We start from the raw sequence: 20,234 nt of genomic DNA, 5'->3' as shown, positions 1-20,234 counted from the left end.
ATATTAATATATTAACATGTCATCCTGTCTATTGACCCTGTAAACAAAACCTCAGTTTTTCTTCCCCTAGAACACCCGCAAGCAGATCTTATCACGCAACATCAGTGCTAGTCCGTTACTAACGCATCTTTCCAGAAGAGTGGTTCATTTTAGAGCGACACAGGAAATACAATGAGTTTGCAAGTAGGGAGTTACAAGTCAGCCAAGCCTTTACATCTCGCTGTGCGCCTGTTGTTTTACCAGCTGATTAGTTTCCTCTGGTTTCATATATAAATATAGCTGTGTGTCATCCGCATAGCAATGGAAAATGGTATGCTATTTCCAAAGGGAACACATATAATGTGAGTATTGGTTCTGGTAGTTGATTCTAGTTGGGTTGTACAAACTAGAATCTGTGTGATAAATAACCTTAAAATCAGTTTTTAATCCAAATGACACTTTGAAGCTTCTGTAGTATAATATTGTGATCATTAGTGTCAAATGCAGCACTGAGATCTAACAGGATGAATATAGAGACAAGTCCATTGTGTGAAACCTTTAGGAGATGGTCACATTTACATATGCTATGATGTGCTCCTGATGGAAAATATTCAAATAAACCATTCCTGTTTAAATAGCCACAGATGATTTGCAACATCTTTTTCTGTTATTTTAGAAATAAAGGGAAGCACTTCTCTGACCGTGGTGAAAGGATGCCATGAGTTCTTTATCTAATGTCTTAAAGTCATTACCGCCGAGAGATAATGAAGCATTTATCAGCCTGGCCTCAGTGCTGAAAAGGTTGTTCTTTTTAACCACTAGTACTGAATAACAGTATTTTATATTTTGCTCAACTGTCTTTAGTGGTCCAAGTTTTAGTTTTTAATACTGTTCGTATTGTAAAAGCTTACGTCACTCTCCCTGACACCAGTTGCTTCAAAGTGTGTTCGGAGAAATGCTGGTGAAACGTGGTGATTCATATTATTACAAAGATTTCTTACATCTGGAAATATTTCTCAGCTGGGGAAATTGTATGAATGAGATAAAACGGCATCAGAACAAGCGATATATATCTATTTAACATTTGCCAGGTTACACCATGAAACAGTCAGGCTGCACAAACAATGCACGTTTGATGGCTCTGTGTGTTCCTTCATTGGTGGTTTATTAGTGTGTATCTTTGAACTCCAGGTTAGCCAGTACACATTTGCCATGTGCAGCTACAGAGAAAAGAAGGCTGAGCCTCAAGAGCTGATGCAGCTGGAGGGCTACACAGTGGACTACTGCGACCCTCAACCAGGTAGAACACATGCACATACAAAACACATTTCAAGAAAACTTTTTTTTTTTTGGAAAAAAATGTTCAGGCCTGTGTCTTCCTGACTATTAGTGCCTGTATGTCACATACACTTTTGCCTTAATGCTATTAATTGCTGCCTTTATTTAAATTTTTCATAATGATGTCTTATTTCATTTATCCTTCAAAGTCTTCACTATATACTTACGAATCCAGACACGCATGTGGGGCAGAACTGCCATAAGCGGATTCAACACACCATCATGCAGTTATTCTAGTTGTTATGACTTTTACCCAAGTTACAGTTGATTTTTATTTATTTTTTAAAAAAAAACAATCATTGGTGCACTGACTACTCTGAATCTCAGCAGATACAGGGAGTTCAAGCTTGCATCAAACTTCAGTAAACAATTCATTGACGGTGTTCCCGAGATATCGTGTGCACCAAAACAGAACGTGCGTATATAGAGACGAGCCAACAGCAGAACAGAGGCAAAAAAAAAGTCACAAAGACACTTGTACAGAAAGTCAGCTTTTCATGAAAATGTTCTGCAGTATACAGGGTCAAGTGTTTGGCGCAGAGTAAGTAGAATAAGTTATTTCATCCCACCCTGGGGTTGTGAGGGCAGACTAGATTTGGTGTTGGTAAACACACTTCATATGACTCAAGTCTCCAAGGCTTCTGTCAAGAAAGGGGGGAAGAAGTAACAAGACATTATGAAAAGTACTTCCAAGGTTAAGGAAGAAGTAGACAGAATGCAGTGAATTACCTCTTGGATTGCCTTTATTTGTAAAACTGCATTATTAAAATAAATAGATGGCTAAATGAATTAAGATATAACAGATATAACATGATAACTAAATACAATTTCATGTCAGAATGTTGGAGATATCAGCAGTTAAACTATTAAATGACATAACGCAAATTATCAGCTGTACCAGAGAGAAATCTGCAGAATTTGATATAAATGAATGAAATCTGCAGGTATACAGTGTGAGTACTGCTCATTTTTTTGTTTATTATATGTAGTCATTGTCTTTTCATTTAGTCCCTCTCCTTGCTCCTCTTCCTCCTCCTCAGGTCTGCAAGGCGGTCGGGTGTTTTTTAACGCAGTGAAGGAAGGCGACTTGGTCATGTTTGCCTGTGACGACGAGCAGGATCGGATGCTGTGGGTCCAGGCCATGTACCGAGCCACAGGGCAGTCCTACAAACCCATCCCTCCTCCACAGAACAAAACCTCAAACTGCAGAGGAGGAAACCAGAAAGCAGCATCCCCCATCAGTGAGTTCTGATTCTTCTCATAGAGAGAGAGAGATGGAGAGAGATGGATGCATAAAAATTTCTAATTTCATTATATATAAATTTATAGAGTAGAGGCATGTGACTTTTACACTTTTTGTCACAATAGAGAGAAAACACCACAGCTTGAAGATGAAGCTATAGTTATCTAGGTAGTTATGTTGATTTTATCTCTAGTTCTTTTGGTCATGTTCATGGCTAATAAAGGCTTTAAGGTCTGCCATGATGGATGTTTGCCATTACAGTTGACTTGCCTTCTGCTCTGCCCGGCTCCTGAACTCACTCTATTTATATTTACTAAGAAAAGCTTTTAGCTTTTTTTTTTTTTTTTTTTTTTTGATTACTGTCCCTTTAGCAGGAAGTAGCTAACGTTGTCATAAGTGTGAACAGGTCTGTGTTTTTGTAATCTTCATGTTGGCCTTAAAGTAATAGCACATTACATCTTTGTTGTAACTGACCATGAGACTCAAATACAAACGTTTGAGGGATGTTACCGCTCTCCATGCTTATCTTTATGTACACTTTTAAAATGTTGAAATGGTTCTGTAAAGTCTGCTGAGTTTTTTTTATCAGAACGAAATCCTTTAAAATCTCTTTGAAATTCAACCTTCGTGAATATCTCCTGATTATAGAATGAGATGGAGCTTTTGGTTTTATAAAGCTTTGTTATCTTTTTTTAAGAACCGTTTCCGCCACATAGTTCCAACCTTTGTAGTTATTGTGGTACAGGTTTGTGTGTCTGTCCTTCTCCCGTGCCTCTACCATCTCTTTATTCCCTCATGGCAGAGTTGTCCAGCTAAGTCCTGCTGTGGAAACTCACTGCCTCCACTCACGTGGTGAGCAGTTAGATGGAGCTTTAGTTTGGTGGCAAGTACATCTCTCACAATGGTTGAAGAAGGAGAGAAGAGCCATGAAAATGTGGACACACTTCAGTTGTTATTTGATCTATTAGAAAATTAAATAATAAAAAAAAAATGCATATTTAAGTGAACCCCAGGTGTTAAATCAAGTACATTAAAGGAATCAGATGTTTCCTTAATGAACCAATCAAATATATAAATTAAATGAGATGTACTCAAGAAAGATGATTAAAACAAAGTGGTCAGTTTGTCCTTAGAGTGAGCCCACACAGGTAAACCAGGCTGAGTGAGTAACAGCACTGAATGCATTAGCCTTTTTTATTTGTGTCTTGTTATCTTTCTATTGTCGTTCCATCTGCCTTTGTGCCCTTCTTCCATCCCTTGTCATCGTGTTTCACTCCCGTCTTTCCCTTCCACACAGTGTGAACTGTGTCCACACAACACAGAACCTCAGGACAAATTTAAGAGGGTTTGTTTGACTGAAACACAAACACAGGTCTATACACACACAGCAGGAGTCAGATCAAAACAGGCTAACGGCGCGCAGGTCACACTGATCTGAGAGAGAATACACACAGAAGGGAAGAAGGGTTTGGTCAGAATGAAGGAAAGGGAACAATTCAAGCATATAAGGACATCAAATTTCTCTCTTTTTAGATACATCCCACTCACACACAATTTTCCTGACCTTAACCGCCATATTCCCCTTATTTTTTCCTTTTATTAATCTGCCCGTATTTCTACATTTCGTTTCCTTCTTCTCTTCATCCCTCAATTACCTTTACTCATTTGTTTGTTTTCTCGTTTTTAGTCTTCCTCCTTTTTTCTCTTCCATTGGCCCTTTTTGATGATGATCACGGCTTTGAATCTGTGCATCTCCACCCGCCCTGCAGGCTTGTTTTTATAAACATGAAATACAGACCTTAAATAACGCTTATGACTGCATGTGTACACACTGACAACCACTTACACAACCATACGCTCAGCAATATAGATACTAATGATAATAATAATAGGACCTTACCTCTCTTGTCTTGACTTCATGGACATAGCTGCATATTAAAACACAAACACAGTTTTTTCTCTGTTTGAAGGTTAATAACTAATAGCCAACAGGTAAGACAATGAGAGCCACAACATGACTTTCCTTTGTTGGTCTTGGCTCAGAACTGTTTTCAGCTCCATGTATTTGGAAGCGAGCAGGCAGCATTGTCAGATTGTATCGACCCGCATGTGAGACCTAATAATGAAGCTGTTTTCACTTGGAAGTCATGTCAGAGGCTCACTCATACCTGGCTGCTGATGCTTATTGTTGTCACTCTGTCTGCTGAATGGGTCCTCTTGTGTAAAGCCATACATTCTGTTTTCAGTCATCTAGTATTTTTGTTGACTAGCTCATGTCCAACAATGTCCCCACGCTGAAGTGAAGTCTTATTTATGAGCTTGAACTGATTTGTTCTCGGTTTCAGTCTGAACGACAAAGCTGCGCTTGATGATTGAATTTTGATTTCAACCATTTTACGCTATGTTTAATGGCAAGTTTCTCAATGTAGATATGGCTTGAATCTTCTGAAGACATGTTTTTCCGATAACGGCAGAGTTAGAAAATCCATCATCAACAAATCGTCAGCCATTTTGTGTATTTAAGCTGATATCTATAATGCGGTGGCGATAGCAAAATGATTATCCGGGAAGACTAAGCACGCGTGTTTTGTGTGTCACCGTGTTCTTAATTCATAGTTTTTTCACTGTTATTTTGTGGAAACAGAGGATCATTCCAAAGACGCCAATAAACATTTGAGCATTCATTAGTTGTTGTACGATTAGTAATAACCATCCTGCATTTTACAAACAGAGCAAGATATAAGATGAAGTGAATTACTTGGGACTATTTTTCCCTTTCATTCATTATTCAGAAAGATGAGATATTTCTTGCACCACTGTGATATTGGCCCATTGTAACTGTAGATACACATGTAGCAGTGGTAGTAATTGTGGCTGAGAAAAGGTCATGTAGTTACCATAGGGTTGATTGGTTTTGTCCCAGTATGCAAACGTGCTGTGGTAAGGTCTTAATTTACAACCTTACAAGTAGACTAAAATGGTTAAACTTTATGATGTCTGTATGTCTTTTACTCTCTGCAAAGTTATGACTTAAATGGTATCAACTACTTCATCCCTGGTGTGATAAATATTACATATATATTATTTGGATTTGGAGATTTTATCAAGAAAATGTTGTGTATTGTAAATAAGGTGTGTGTTTATTAGTTGAATTGCTCCTCTCAGCTTTGAGCTTTACTGTCATCTAATGGTCACTTTACTGTATGGTTGACTTTGTTTGTTTCATCAAATCTCTGTTTGATTTACAGTGAGCTGTGCTGAACTCCACACACTTGCAGCTTAATGTTAAAATGACCAGACATGTGTCATCACATAAGTGGGAACTTAACTACTCACAAATACTTAATGTGCAACTATGAATGTTGTGAGGAAAACTTGATACTGGTTTCTTCCATATAAGCCCCCCTCCCTCTCAGTTAGCTGAACCGCCTTCCTACTGGCTCCCTAAAAAAAACATGAACAAGCTGGAGGTAAATTAATAATATAAAATTTGTAGGACATATACCCCAATTTGACTTTGAGTAAAATTCAAAGTCAGTTAAAAATATACAATTATGTGGTCAGCATGCTCAAAAAAATGAAATAAATCATGTTCTGTACATTCTATTTTCAGTGAGGGTTAGATGACATTACTTGGAAAAAAAAGGGAAGCTTGGTGAGAGGTAAATAAAAATGATGAAAAGCGGCAGATTATCGAGAAGAAAAACCCCTTAGATTCCATAGAAAACAGACCTTCGACTTGATGCAGGTTCGGGAGACAGTTTGCTGCTTTGCTGCAGTTTTAAACATTTGACCTTCAGGATGTTCTTGCCTTTGATGTGAAAACTATAGAAAAGGACAGTTGAGAATAAATGTGCCAAAGAAACTCCAGGAAGATTAAATAAACTGCGCCAGCATTCAAACAACTCACAAATCAAATCCAGACAAGTGAAAATCACCAGAAGCTGGAGGTTTGAATGTTTGGCCGTCCATCTCAAACGCACAGACACTGACTTCCAGCCTCTGTGCAAACACATGCGTCTGTTGGGGGATGAGACAGATCTCTGAAGGTGTTTTCTGACATGTTTACACCTGTCATTTGTGTTTTTGGAAAATCAGGTGGGCAGTTTGACAATGGGGACAGACGTCCAAAGTGTCCATTCATTTTAACCTTGCCGGCCTCCAGCAGCTCCCTCAAATGCAGCGGAACAGCTGAGGATGCGTTCGTGTGCTCCTTTGAAACTTTCTCCAGTGTCGACTTTGTCTGTTTGAGCTTTGCATGGCGAGAGGCCTCGCTCAGCCAGACGGAGGCTGATGGACTTGTCCGTCTGCATTTTCATCTCAGCTTGCCCTGACATTATCAGCGCTGCTCCGCTCCGACAGGCAGATCATGTCACATCTCTCCGCCTTGTGCACCTGAATCTGAAACGTTTTGCGTCGTCCTCCTCTTCGTCTGCATCAATAACCTGCCATCAGCAGCCGCCACCACCTTTCAGAGCAGGATGTCACATAGATGTGACTGTTGCCGTGACAATACCAACGGAGCCTGGCCAGATGGATATGGAGAGATCAAGCGGAGAAAACTACTCCTGCCATCCCACCTCATCACACACGTACAAACACACATGCACACAATCCTCAACACTCAAATATCGTCATACGATGGTGTGAATATGATATCAAGATAAAGACAAAGCCTACGTTGAAAGCCGTATTTTACAGAACAGACTTAAGATAAACAAGGTTATGAGGAATGATCAGAACTGATCCAGCAGGACCAGAGCTCTCTTTATGATTCAGTGCATTCTTGTTGAAACTTGCTACTTATATTACCCACCACTTAACCTGACATCAGACAGTTGACCCCAAGACCCCAAGCCGGCAGTAGAGAAGAAACAGCTACAGAGATTCTTTTATGCATCAAATACTATATTTAATTTACTATGATTTAAACCTCAGATGATGGAGGGAAAAATTCAAATTTAGTTAATATGTATCATTGTTATGGATATGACATCAATAACCAGTCTCTGCTCTGATGATGAAGATGTGTGTGGTTACATACAACACTTACATATAACCAACAGAGCAGTTTCCATGACGCGGCTACAGCTCTTTAAAAAGCCTTAAATTAAACTATGCAGAATTAAGAACTACTTGTTATGCAATTACGACTTAAAACCACTCGTCAAAAAAGCTTGTCTTATAAGTGCTTCTTCGGGCAGGGCAAATGCCATTCCTGGTTTATTTTCTTCCTTTGAACCAGAGTAAGATATCTATATCCATGAAAGAAAAAGAGTCCCTGGGCTTTTTTGTTCATTTCTACTTGAAATAAGTATCCCGACAATTGAAAAACTAATTTTTTCTTTTACAAAAAGTAAATTAGAAACTGGATAACAACCTTATACCAATGGGTCACTGAACACCGATGTTATTGAATGTTCTATGAATCTGGTGTATGGAAAATAAGAGACAGCAGCTGAATTCATGTCGGTATAGAAAGACTTACTGAGTGAATGTGCCGCACTTTGCAGCATGCCAAAGGTGAGTTTCACAGACACAGACCGGCCTTATATTTTTGCTAATCGGTTTTTGAAACATCTGAACTAGATCGTTTATACAGTACTTGCCCATGTGTTTAAGAAGAGCTCCTGTAAAGAAATCAATTTTAAACACTGATAATTGTTGAGGGCATTGTAGTGTAGTTTATTGTAAAGTTATAACCCTTTTTTGATATGATTCATAGCCATCATTTGCTAATCCTAGTCATTCAAGTCGTGTTTTATAAGTCCAGCTCTATGGAGGAGTGTTCACTGATGGCGGTGTATTCTAATGCTCAAGGGATTAACATCCAACAATGCATCACAGTATCCACTGTTACTGTTCTTGGTTGCTTTTGACAAACTACTTGTGTCACTTATTGTTAACTAAACCACAACAGTTTGTTGGTAAACAGATAGACCAGCTGTTCTTTGAGAATTCCTCATAATTGGTGTCACCACCAGTGACCAATTTTAAGGATTAAATCTGATGCTGGGATTAGCTATTTGTGTGTGTGTGTGTGTGTGTGTGTGTGTGTGTGTGTGTGTGTGTGTGTGTGTGAAATCCTGTCCAACGATACCCTCAAAAACAGAAATCTGTGTTTACGTAAACATCACATTGATGAGGAACTGTTCCAAAAATGCAGAGTGAACAAACCTGCAGACACTCAGTCCGGACCAAATGTACCATCTGTGCCAGGAGCAGTGACAGCCGTCCATATTTTCTTTCTTTCTCCTACCATGCCCCACCCACACACACACACACACACACACACACACACACACACACACACACACACGCACACCCTGCAGATAATAGCTGAAAGTTGGACTTGACACGAATCAACATCACTCCTCTGCCGTCTGTCCTACAATCAATACTTCCCCTTCCCCCCCTCCTCTTATTATCAGCACTAATCTATATCTCTTTGTCTCGTTTTCTTTAGAGTCGCCTCCTTTGCTCTCTTTCCTTTCTCTAAATTACATTAAGGACAATCCCGTATTTTGGAGGTAACGAATGCAAAATGACCTACATCGGAATTAGACACAGGGAAAGCAGGCCACAGGAGCCAAAGGGCAATCAGAGAGGGGAAAGTGGGAGAGTCCGAAGAAAGGAACACAAGAAGAAAAGCAGAGCAGCGTCGATTGGAAGTTGATTGTGGAGATTTCACTTTTGCTGTCTTTTTTTTCTCTTTTGGACAAAAGCAACAAAGAAAGCAGGGGGCGCGGGGGGTGAAACACAAATGTCTAAGAGTCCTCGCGGGCTTCTCTGCATCCAGACAAAAACAAAATGGCAGCGTTAATAAAAAGCGATCTCTAATGCTCGTCTCGGGTGCGAGGCCGCAGGCGTCGCAGGCGTCGGAACAGCACCGGCATTCTTCAGCTTGCTGCGGTCTTTTGTGGGACCATGTGTCACACACAGAAACTTCCCATCCCGAAATGTACTCACACAATAAAGGCAGAGTGGAGAGTGTTAGGCTTTTCATTTGGCGGGCCCATTAACAGAAAGGCCTGAAAGGACTGGAAATGAACCCAGGTTTGCTCAGGCAGGGTCGCCCCATGCCTCTTCTGCTTCTTTTATTTTCCTGTTTTCTGTTGATTCTTCTGTCCATGACCCCCAAGCCTTGTTATCATCCGCAGCTCCAGAAGTTTCCAAAGTGCTGCTGCTACTTCAATTCATCCAATTTTGCTAATCTGATTGATGGAACCTTCAAAACCAGGAAAATTGACTGTGATCTAAGATTATTGTAAATGTAAATCTGCTTTCTTGACCAAGTATATATATTTACGTGAGGTGGCTATGGCTCTGTAGGTAGAGGAGGTTGTCAATGAACCAGACTATTAGCAGTTTCGATCCCTGGAACGTTCCACATGCCAAACTGTCCTTGAGCTAGTCACTGAACCCCAGTCCTTGGCTCTGTGTGTGAATGTCTGTGTGCTTGTTTGAGTGAATGGGTGGATATGTCACTGTGACCTTAAAGTGTTTGAGTACCAATAGGTAGAAAAGCATTTTGTAAAAAGAAGACCATTTACACATTATAAGGAATTTGTTGTGTACCTTTAACCCATCCACTTGGAGCAGAGGGCAGCCATACAAGGCACTCAGTGAGCACACTTTCTATGCCTTGCTTAAGGGTGCTTAAAATGCTCTAATATGAGATAAAGCCAGTGGGTGTTTGTTTTGTATTTTACATATATTTAGCTAACAGAGGAAGGCATAACATTATGACCACTAACAGATGAAGTGAATAACACTGATTATGTTTCGTACTTCTAAAGTAGAAGTACAAAACATTGAAACTTTTTAAATACAGGGAATTAAGATGCCTTTTCTTTTCATGTGGACATGAAGCCTGTTCTCCTGCTACATTTGATTAGTGATGAGTTGTTGTCTCCCGGGTGTTGTTTTCACCGTGAGCAACTTCCAGTGTTTTGCTCACATGTCGTGTTTTGTGTCGGCTGCAAGTACTGACAGCTTCACAGACGATCTGTAGCCAACCGAGGTGGGAACCATTAGCCACAGCACTGAGAGCTGACAATGCCAGTGGAGTTGGGTCTCTGCGTGTGTGTTTACACTTCAGCGCACTGTTGAGCTCAAAAAGAGGCGTGAATCATTGTGCATCTAAACTCATATTTATGTCACCTCTTTAGGTGTAGTTGCACTGACTGGATCGTGCAAACAGATCTGTGCAATCATTCATTTATTTTACCAAACGATTTCATCCCTTGTTTTTGCAAACACTGTCCTCTGTTAACGTAGACTTGACATAGATATACTACTAGACATACCCTCTGAATATACAACAGGGATAAATGTCTTCCAAGTGTTGGAATGGACTAATAAATAAGTCATAATAATGAATCCTGTATGTTACTGTACAGTGGTGCTACCCTGTTAATATACCGCTCAGTGCAAACAAACAGCTTAAAACTGCAAATTCAGTACAGTTTTAATAGTTTTAAGTAGTTGATGAGAGTGAACTCAGTAGAAGTTTTCTGTGCTGCACCTTTTCTAATTTGCTTGACTCTTGGCAGGATCCTGAGGTTAATATCGGACAATTTTGCATGTCGTGTTTTTTCTTATTCCCATTTATCCTTTAACAGTGACGGATGCCAGAGTGTGTGTCCGTCATGTATTGAGACAGGAAGTTAATGTCACTAAATGAGGCTGTTACAGATCAACAGATCTTTCAAACCAGAGCCCAGAGCTTCCCTAACCTGAAATGAATTGTAACTGTACTGCTGTTTGCATTGGTAATCTCAAATACATCTACATGTAATGCTTTCATCTATCTGTAACTCATTTTCTTAGTTGTTTGTGACATTGTAAATCTTATTCCTCTCTGTCCTCTCTCTCTCTCTCTCAGGTCTGGATCCAACTCAACGTCAGGGAGTGGAGGAATTAATCTCTGCAGCTCCATGTCGCTTTGACCATGCCGCCCTGTTTACCATTTTACAGAAAAGTACTCTGCAGCACCGAATGAGCGACTCTTTCTCCTGCCTGGTATGTTAATAAGGACACATTCTCTTAATCATGTCATCGAGGGATCCCTGATCCTCCACTTGGCTTCAGCGAGGTCATTTTAATGTGTGTGTGACTGATGTTCTGTTCAGTTCAGTTTCTCTCCCATTATCTTTGTCAAAGATCCTGAGATCCATCAAACATGTTGTCGTGCAGCAGGATGAAGTATATCTGTTAGTTTAAAAAAGCAGTGCCTCCTTAATATTTAGCATATTTCTTTTCTTCACACGTTAAAGAGTGATACTGTTGTTTTAGTTTGTCTTATACCACCTCTCGCAGAAAGTGCCAGCAGACTAAACACTAACTGTGCACAGCTTGCGGTCTTGTGTGAGAATTTTGCCACATACACACAGTTCATTTTGCGGTTAACCACCATGACTTTGGTAAATGGTCTTCTATTTATATAGTGCTTGTCTACCTATTGCTACACAAATGCTTTACAGTCACAATGACCCGTCTACCCACTCCTTCACACAATCGCACACACATTCCCCAGCGCCAGGCCCACCACAGCAACTCTGGGATCAGTGTCTTGTTATGCAAATAGGAAATATGTAGTAACCTAATATAAGTTTATTTTAAATGGAAATAAATTAAAATAAATACAGTAATGATAAATAAATACAAAATACACAAGATTGGTTACACTTGGTCACATTAACTGGTTTCAAGTTTAAATTGTTTGCTAATGTATATATTTCTGAGAATTTAGGAGAATAATTAATATTTTGTTTAGAGGTTCTAGTAAATTTTCTAAATGTAAATGTTTTATACACAGTTTTAATCTACACATTCAGTCTCCATCAGAAAGTATGAGGACACAACAAACTTTGAAGCATTAGGTAAATTATTGAAATTTAAATACAGTTCTTATTTTTTATTTTTTTTTTTAATATTCATACTATTCATACTATTTTTTAAATAGTTTGATCAATCTGCATCAAGTCATTGAAATAGTTTCTGCAATTCATCACCCAAAACACTTTATCTGTCACAAAGCACACGTTAGAAAGTTTTATTGAGTTATAAATGTGTAGATGAGAGATAGAGGAGAGGATATTTCTGTGTGAAATAAGTTTAGTAAGTTTATCCTTTTTACTTCCAACAAAACAAAACTGACAATAATAGATTACAGATTACGACCTCATCCATGCATGCTTGGTGAGCTTCACAAAGTTTGGTTTGTGTCCTATTTACACCAAAAGTTAGAAAACAGTAATGGATTCAGCTTCTCATGTGAGAAGCAAAAATTGTAATAAAAAAAGAAACCCTCAAGAAACAAAACTTGCTAGCAGACAGTTTGAAGACATGGAAGAGACAGAAGAGCTCTCAGTCTCTTTCTGTGTGTGTGTGTGTGTGTGTGTGTGTGTGTGTGTGTGTGTGTGTGTGTGTGTGTTAAGCCTGGGGGGCTCTCTCACACTGATTGAGGGGATAAACGCTCTAATCAATACTTTACAAATAGGAACATGACCCTCATGGACTACTGCTGCGCTGACTCAATGGAGGGGAAGCAGGAGGGAGGGGAGTGAAACCTAAATAAGTGTGTGGGCGGGGGGATGAAATTAAGTTTTGTGCTGTGTGCAACTAAGCAAAAACCCCACAAGCCCCCAAACTGTAGATATGATGAACATTTCTGCTTCCATGTATTCCAGTTCAAAAGTGAGTGTTTTTCATCAATTAAAACAAGCAGGGTGATATAAGTGTGTTCCAGGAAGTGGGGGAAGAAGGGGCCATTTTAGACTTCATCATTCTTTTACTATATGATTGAAGACTGGAGTTGGGGATTGACTATATTCATTTTGCATTTGTATCCTGAATCAGAATGTAGCGTGTACTGTCATTCTTATCACAGTTAAAAAAAAATCTCTAATCGAGTATGGTCCATCATCATGAACAAAAAAAAACAAACTCAAATCACAAACTAAAATGGATCTTGACGAGCTGCCTCATCCTGACATGTGCTGCGTTGTCTTCTCGTCTTTTCAAAGCAGCAGAATGATGACATGTTCACCACTGTGACATCTGTGCTTCTTTCATTTCACTACCTGCCTCACCAGGGCTCCTTCTAGCTCTGCAATTAGACCAATCCATTCACACCACCCCTCTAGCTCTTCTCTTCTCAGCCTTTTGTGAAAACTCGAGGGCTTTGTGTTCCAACCTGAGCCCCTTTTCACCAAACACTCTGAGAAAAGGCCAGTGCCTCGGCATGGGGGACATCTGTTGAGAAGTGGCTTGGATTCATGTCATGGGCTGGGTCATATTTTATTCACAAAGAGTTGAACCCAAAAACAACAACAGTAATTAGGCAGAAATTTGGTTTGTAGCTGAGGCCCAGAGTCTTGCTAACTGGATCAGTGTGGTTCCCACTGATTGACTGGTTAAATATCACAGTGAAGCTGCTGGTGGAGAATTGAGTTTAGCTTAATTATTTTTATATATTTATTTTTGGAAAACTTGTAGGTGGTTACACGAGGCATTATTAAAAACCATAATGCAATGTTCTAAAAAGACAGTTGAAGTCCACTGGTGGTCATCTGGTGGTCCGAACAAATGTGAGCGATTTACTGAAGGAATCAACAGTGTGCAGGATTTTTATTTATTTTAATCTTATTCAACAAATTTGGCTATGTGAGAACCTCTGTAGTTATGGAAGTTCATATCTCACAGCTGTGGCTTTCAGCTGAGCAAAAGATGACACTGAAACTAAAACTCATTCTGTCCAACATCGAATTAAGGCCAAAGACAGTATCATCATAAAACAGTCAATGCCCTAAATCTTAGAAAATGTATCTGATGCACCAGGTAACAAAGAAACTCCACTTTGCATTACTGTATGACAAACATGATCCATCATTGTTGAGGCATTTCCTTGTTGAAGTGAAACAAGAGAATGCACAAACTAACTGTTTAGACAAGTCTAGGGCTGTCCAGAGATTGAGGGATACATCTCTGCACTTTTGAAGAATCAGAACTAAGTGTGACTCTTTTGGTGTCCATCCTTCTGGTAACATGTTCATCACAATCCCTTGCAGGAGGCAGAGCAGTCGTCCAATAACGGAAAGGTTTGGCGTTTTGATTCAGCCGTGTTTCTGTCAGTCTTCGTCTGAATACTACTGCTTGAAAAGGACAGAAACACATAATCATGAGCATGATTGGAAGCCTAGGATCATGAGCAGCTTGTGGTCATCCCAGGACCCCCACTCTTCAAAAACTCGTTGAGGCAGAAGTAAAAGGGGTCATGGTGTCGTAGAGAATGAGCACTGAACTGGACAACATCTGAAGACCAGTATTTACCTTTAATCCACAAGACTTTGACCCACTTTGATTCCTCGTCAGCCTTCACTTTTGGGACCTTGAGATGTCTTTGTCTCATGTCCCCACCTTTACTTTGGACGCAGGTGTCCTCCCCTCCAATCAGTCCCGCCTTAGTATCCTGCTGCCAAATTAACTTCCTGTGGTGCCTCTACTATTATAGACTCTAATATAATTACCCAGGTCTATGCATACACACGGTTCAGACCCCCACTCCTTTAAAGCTGAAGCTTCCCAGTGATTTAGTTACATTTGTGCTAATTAGAGGATTCTGCAGACGAAGAGGGAGAAAGGCTCCAGATTGTGCTGCAGTGTTCACATGGAGAAATGAACTGTCAACCTCCAAGGAAAAACGCCAAAAAGCAAAATGTTTCAGGGCGATATGTTTTTACCATCTAGAGCTCTCTGGTGGACAAACCTTGTAATTGTGACGCTTTGACATGGATAAACTGCAGTGTCTTGGAACTCAACAGCTGACTTGTTCACCATCACTGTTTGTGATGACATAGTATTGTCACATAATACTGTTAATAATAAAACACAGAAACAGAGTAAAAAAAATCTCTGAGCTCAAAGACTTCATTATCCTCTGCAGTATTACTATGTGTAAAGGAAAGAAATTAGACACTGTATTAAATCACACAATACTGACTAAAACTGATACTTTATTCAGTTGCTCAATACAGGATTAAATAGGCCTATCAAAATGCACTGGGGAGTCTTAACCTTGACATTTGGTACCATTTGACTGTTTTTGACTGTCTTTGAATATCTGTCTCACATGTCCATTCTTTACTGGTTGTTTGTAGTAGAGTCTGTCCTGATGGATCAGACTATCACCATAAGCTTTCTGGTTCAGCCCTCGGTGGTAGAGTGAGAAACTGATAAAATCAGTGAATCAGTGTATGAAAACTGATGATTTCCCCCTGTATGCTGTGACAGACATATGCCGTCATTCCAGAGGTCAGAGTAAATGTGGATGGACCAAATCCAGTTCTTGCGTACTGCTGTAACTGACGTCTGGCTATGTCGTGGGTTAACAGTGAGACAAAGACATTGATATTAATAAAGAAATGCTTTCTCCGTGCTATCATAAATAGAATATAGAATTCTATATATGTCATATAAATGTGTTTGACAAAATGACAACTCTGCTTGTTGAGGTTACAAGAATTCTTGGACCAGAAATGCAAAAAATGTCAAAGAAACCACGAGATACAGTGTGAAGAATCCTCAGCATCCCACTCCCTGCCTTCGATCTGGAGGTGACGAGAGGCGACCAGCTGAAGTGTTCACTGGTTCTGAGCCGCCACGCTGCTTTGACTTGTCTTGGGTCGTGTCGTCCCTCAGAGGGGGGCCGGCGGACGCTGGCGCTCTGACACAGGGACGTGCAGCCGTGGCTGACGCCGCTAACGAGGCAGTCGGCTCGTTAGCTGCTAATTGAGCGGTCAGCGCCAAGACTGGAGTGCGCCATCTGTTTGTCACAGAGGAACATCTTGTCGCTTCACGCCCGTCGCCAGGCCCCTCTCTCTCTCCGTGGTGTGATATTAATAGCTCAAGTACACAGACGGAGTGAAAAATGAAGAAAGAAACTAGAGAAGACGACAAACAAACTGAGGACTGGAGGGGGAACGGGGGGGGAGACAGTAAAAGGCCTGCAGACGAGGAATCTGCCAGGTCCAGTTAACCCGGACAGGAAGCAGCATGTCAGTGAAACTCTAAATAAAATACTGGAAATAATATTATTTTATTGCAACAAAGATCATCTCGTCCTTTGGTAACTGCAGATAAATTACTTTAAATTAATCATAAGCTGCCTGGGGAAAGACAAAATCACATCATCATTATTAGAACTAACTTTCATGCTAAACCTTTTACTAATGTTCATATTGCAATTCTTAATTTTCCTTTCAGTTTTGGAGTAAACCGATTTACAGCCACTTCTTAACACAATGATTCTCACAAGAAGTATTTTCTTCTTTTAGTTTGGTCACAATAGTAATTCCAATCATCAAGCCAGAATAACACTTCAGAATTATCTTTTCTTTTCCTTTTTCACAACTGACCCCTATATCAGTAGCTTATCAGTCAAAAAATATTAACTCTTCATCAGGATAGAATGGACTTGGAAATATCAGTTTGGGATATTTCTGCCTATTTTTTTTTTAAATGGTTGATAAAAAAAAATATATATATATATATATAAATATATTTTAACAGTTTGTAAAGAATAGGCAATCCAGTGTGTAAAAACATCTATAAATCTTCAATACATCTTTCAACGTTCAGCTGGGAGATAATAGACAGCTACAAACTGTTCTGAAGGTGAAATAGTTTCTCTGCTGCTCGTCTTTTCTCCTGGGTCGCCTGTCGCTGGGCAGAGAGCCACGGCTGTCAGGCAGGAGGAGCTCTGTGTGGTTTGTGTGTACGTGAGTGTGCGGCTTTAGCTCGGTGGAGGTGCTAATTTGTTAATGTTCCTTCCGTGAGGAATCTTAATTAGCATCATAAGTTTCATGCCTAATTTAGTGATTACACGCAGGATAAATGAACTAATGAACATCACAGGATGTTCCAGTCGTTCTGCACCTTTCTGCTTTTTTGCTATTTAAATTCTTACAGAGAATTGGAGGGTTCACCTTTACACTGTCACTCCAGTTACTTGTGGTAAGGTATTGAGGATTTTTATTGAGATTCTCAAGCCACATTGGAGTTGAAATTGGTTGGAGTATGTTAACAACTACTGTTGTATAACAGGTGAAGTAATTGCTCAGCCACCACTGAAGTCTGGAACAAACTGCTTTCATTTTTACCAAGTCACAGGGCTTTCTTCCTGAGGGAGAGCTTCACATGGTATAAAGCAATACTGACTTGTCCACGCTCTGACAAAGTTTTCGTGTGACTGCTCCTCTATTCTGGCCTAATAAAGAGTCCTTAAAAGATGTTGAAAGAATTGTGAAAAAACATGAATCCCAGACAGGGTTTTCGCAGCCTGAGTTGGATTAATTCACATGGATTTTTGGAGTGTTTTAAGGGCAAATTGTATGCTTAATGTTACTGTACGCAGTCTTTGAAAAAGGAAATGAACACATGGTTCATCTTAATGGAGGAGGCCTGGATGGACAACGTAAATGGATGGACTGAGAAGTCAAAATGTATCTGAATGACAATGGACACAGTGAAACTTAGCCCGACTTTAGTCTGACATAATTGTTTGTTGTCTTTAGGGGTGGTTCAGTCCCGGTCAGGTGTTCGTCCTGGATGAGTACTGCGCTCGCTATGGCGTTCGAGGCTGCCACCGCCACCTGAGCTACCTGAAGGATTTGATGGATTATGCAGAAAAAAATGCTCTAGTCGACCCTACGCTGCTACACTACAGCTACGCCTTTTGTGCCTCCCACGTCCACGGAAACAGGTACGTAAGCAGCAGTAGTGGTTGTCTTCATCATAGGAGTAACTGTAGTTATGGCCCCGGTACTTAGCTGTACAGCTTGTCCTCACACCGGCATCCATAGTAAGTAATAAACAAATACTGAATAAGTATAAAAATAATCAAATTAAACAATCAGTCATAGTATTATGATTAATAATGTCTGTCATCCTGATAATCCTTTGCGACTCTGCGGGAAATGCTTCACAGTATACAAATAATAGTACTATTACAAGTGACCTTAAAGGGGATGCAGCTTGAAAGGTGTGTCTCACTTTTGGAGCTTTTTCTACATTTAGTACAATGTGGCATGTCTGCCAGCACAGAAAAGCTGATAAAGGTCCTTGCAGTAAGTTTGTTATGATTGGTCTGAGATTTAAAATATGTCATTGAGCGAGCCATCTTGTTCAAACATAAGTGGACTGGTGTTTTTAACATGCCGAACAGGGGCCTGTTTAACACAATGTTTAAGAATCCCCTTTAAAATACTGTCAAACACAAAACAATTTACTGTCTGTTCAGAATAAAATACAGAAGGTATGCAGCATAGACAGTCATAACTTCATTTCATTTCAAATGGAACAATTTGTACAATAACTTAATGTAAGAACTTAAAGTCAGATCTATTAAATACAACATCAGACCAGCCCAGTGGACAGACTGTGCGTTGACCTTTACATTTATTCTGTGTGTCTTCACTGAGCACAGATGCTCTTTTTCAGCCACAAACAGACTGAATACAAATGTCCCAACTTCCACTTGCTTGCAGGCTCAATTTGTGGGCGTGTAATGGTCAAGTATGGGCTGCTGAGAGCTGTCCAAATCCACATTTCATCAAGTGCACTCTCAGCAGGTTCCAAAGAGTCCACTCTGGCTGCAGACTTTAAAAGACTTTGTTTGGACAGTCACCAATAATTAGGAAGCAATATGTGCATGAAAACGTTGGACTGAGCATAATAAGATGAAAGGGTAAAACCACCAGCTTTTTTAGTATATGTTTTTATATAAATACCATTATTTATGTTAAGTTTGTTCCATCTGCCAGTGAAGACTGAAATGCATCTGAATCCATGACACTTTTTCATATAGGACCATCTACATTTAGCCCGTATTCAGCCCTTGCATTAACGTCAGTCCTGAGGAATTCAAGTGACCATTTTAAAGTATAGATGTGAACACACTAAGGACGCATTGAGACTTCAATGAGTTTTGCCTCAAAAAACAAACAAAACACACACACACACACACACACACAATCACTATTATAAATGATCATCTTTATTGTCTAAATTACCCACCTAAGCCATATAGTTGTAGGTTCACCATTACAGTGACCATTTGACATGTTTTTGCATTGTGATTTATTACCTTGTTATTATTAACAAACATTTGATCAGGGAAAGATTAATGTGTGGGTTACACTTACTCAGTTAAAATTTTGGATTGTGGTTATGGTTTAAATAAACCAGCACCGTGTTGTGTTGATGCCAATAGAAATTGGAAAGTCTGAAGTTTGACCCATCCATCCACCCTGACCTCTACCATTGTGCATTTATTTTAATGAACATCACACTGTTTGTTCACACAGTTCTGATGAATAAGAGTCAAACTAAAGTTATTTTATACTGCATTGGATACTGCTATTTGTTTTTGTTCATTAAGTGCAACTCAGCTCTGGTGACGTTTAGGCTTGAGCGTATCAGTAATCAACTGCCCAGATATGAGCATCAATACAGTATAACAGCAACTTGTTGGCATCAGCATAATCCAGCAGTTCAGTCCTCCACTTCACTCCCAGCAGCCCCTGTTTGACTTCATGGCTGGTAATTACTGATATCTGTGCTTTCTCTCTTTGTCGACTCATTTAGTCAATTAGAAAGCATAATGATCAGC

General features: G+C 39.8%; 1 protein-coding gene across 9 annotated transcripts in view; it reads left to right on the top strand.

Moving 5' to 3' along the window:
- cadps2 (Ca++-dependent secretion activator 2) overlaps positions 1–20,234 on the top strand; it is a 166,671-nt gene that overhangs the window by 88,107 nt on the left and 58,330 nt on the right. For all 9 annotated transcript variants that reach the window (XM_047596395.1, XM_047596394.1, XM_047596399.1 and 6 more), the window contains 4 exons: positions 1,171–1,279; positions 2,358–2,558; positions 11,448–11,584; positions 18,139–18,326. In XM_047596395.1, the coding sequence (XP_047452351.1) occupies positions 1,171–1,279; positions 2,358–2,558; positions 11,448–11,584; positions 18,139–18,326 (635 nt within the window). The remainder of the gene's footprint in view (positions 1–1,170; positions 1,280–2,357; positions 2,559–11,447; positions 11,585–18,138; positions 18,327–20,234) is intronic.

The sequence above is a fragment of the Mugil cephalus genome, chromosome 10 (genome assembly GCF_022458985.1).
Source record: "Mugil cephalus isolate CIBA_MC_2020 chromosome 10, CIBA_Mcephalus_1.1, whole genome shotgun sequence".
NCBI classification, from domain to species: domain Eukaryota; kingdom Metazoa; phylum Chordata; class Actinopteri; order Mugiliformes; family Mugilidae; genus Mugil; species Mugil cephalus.
This window is presented reverse-complemented; position numbering and strand designations above follow the sequence as displayed.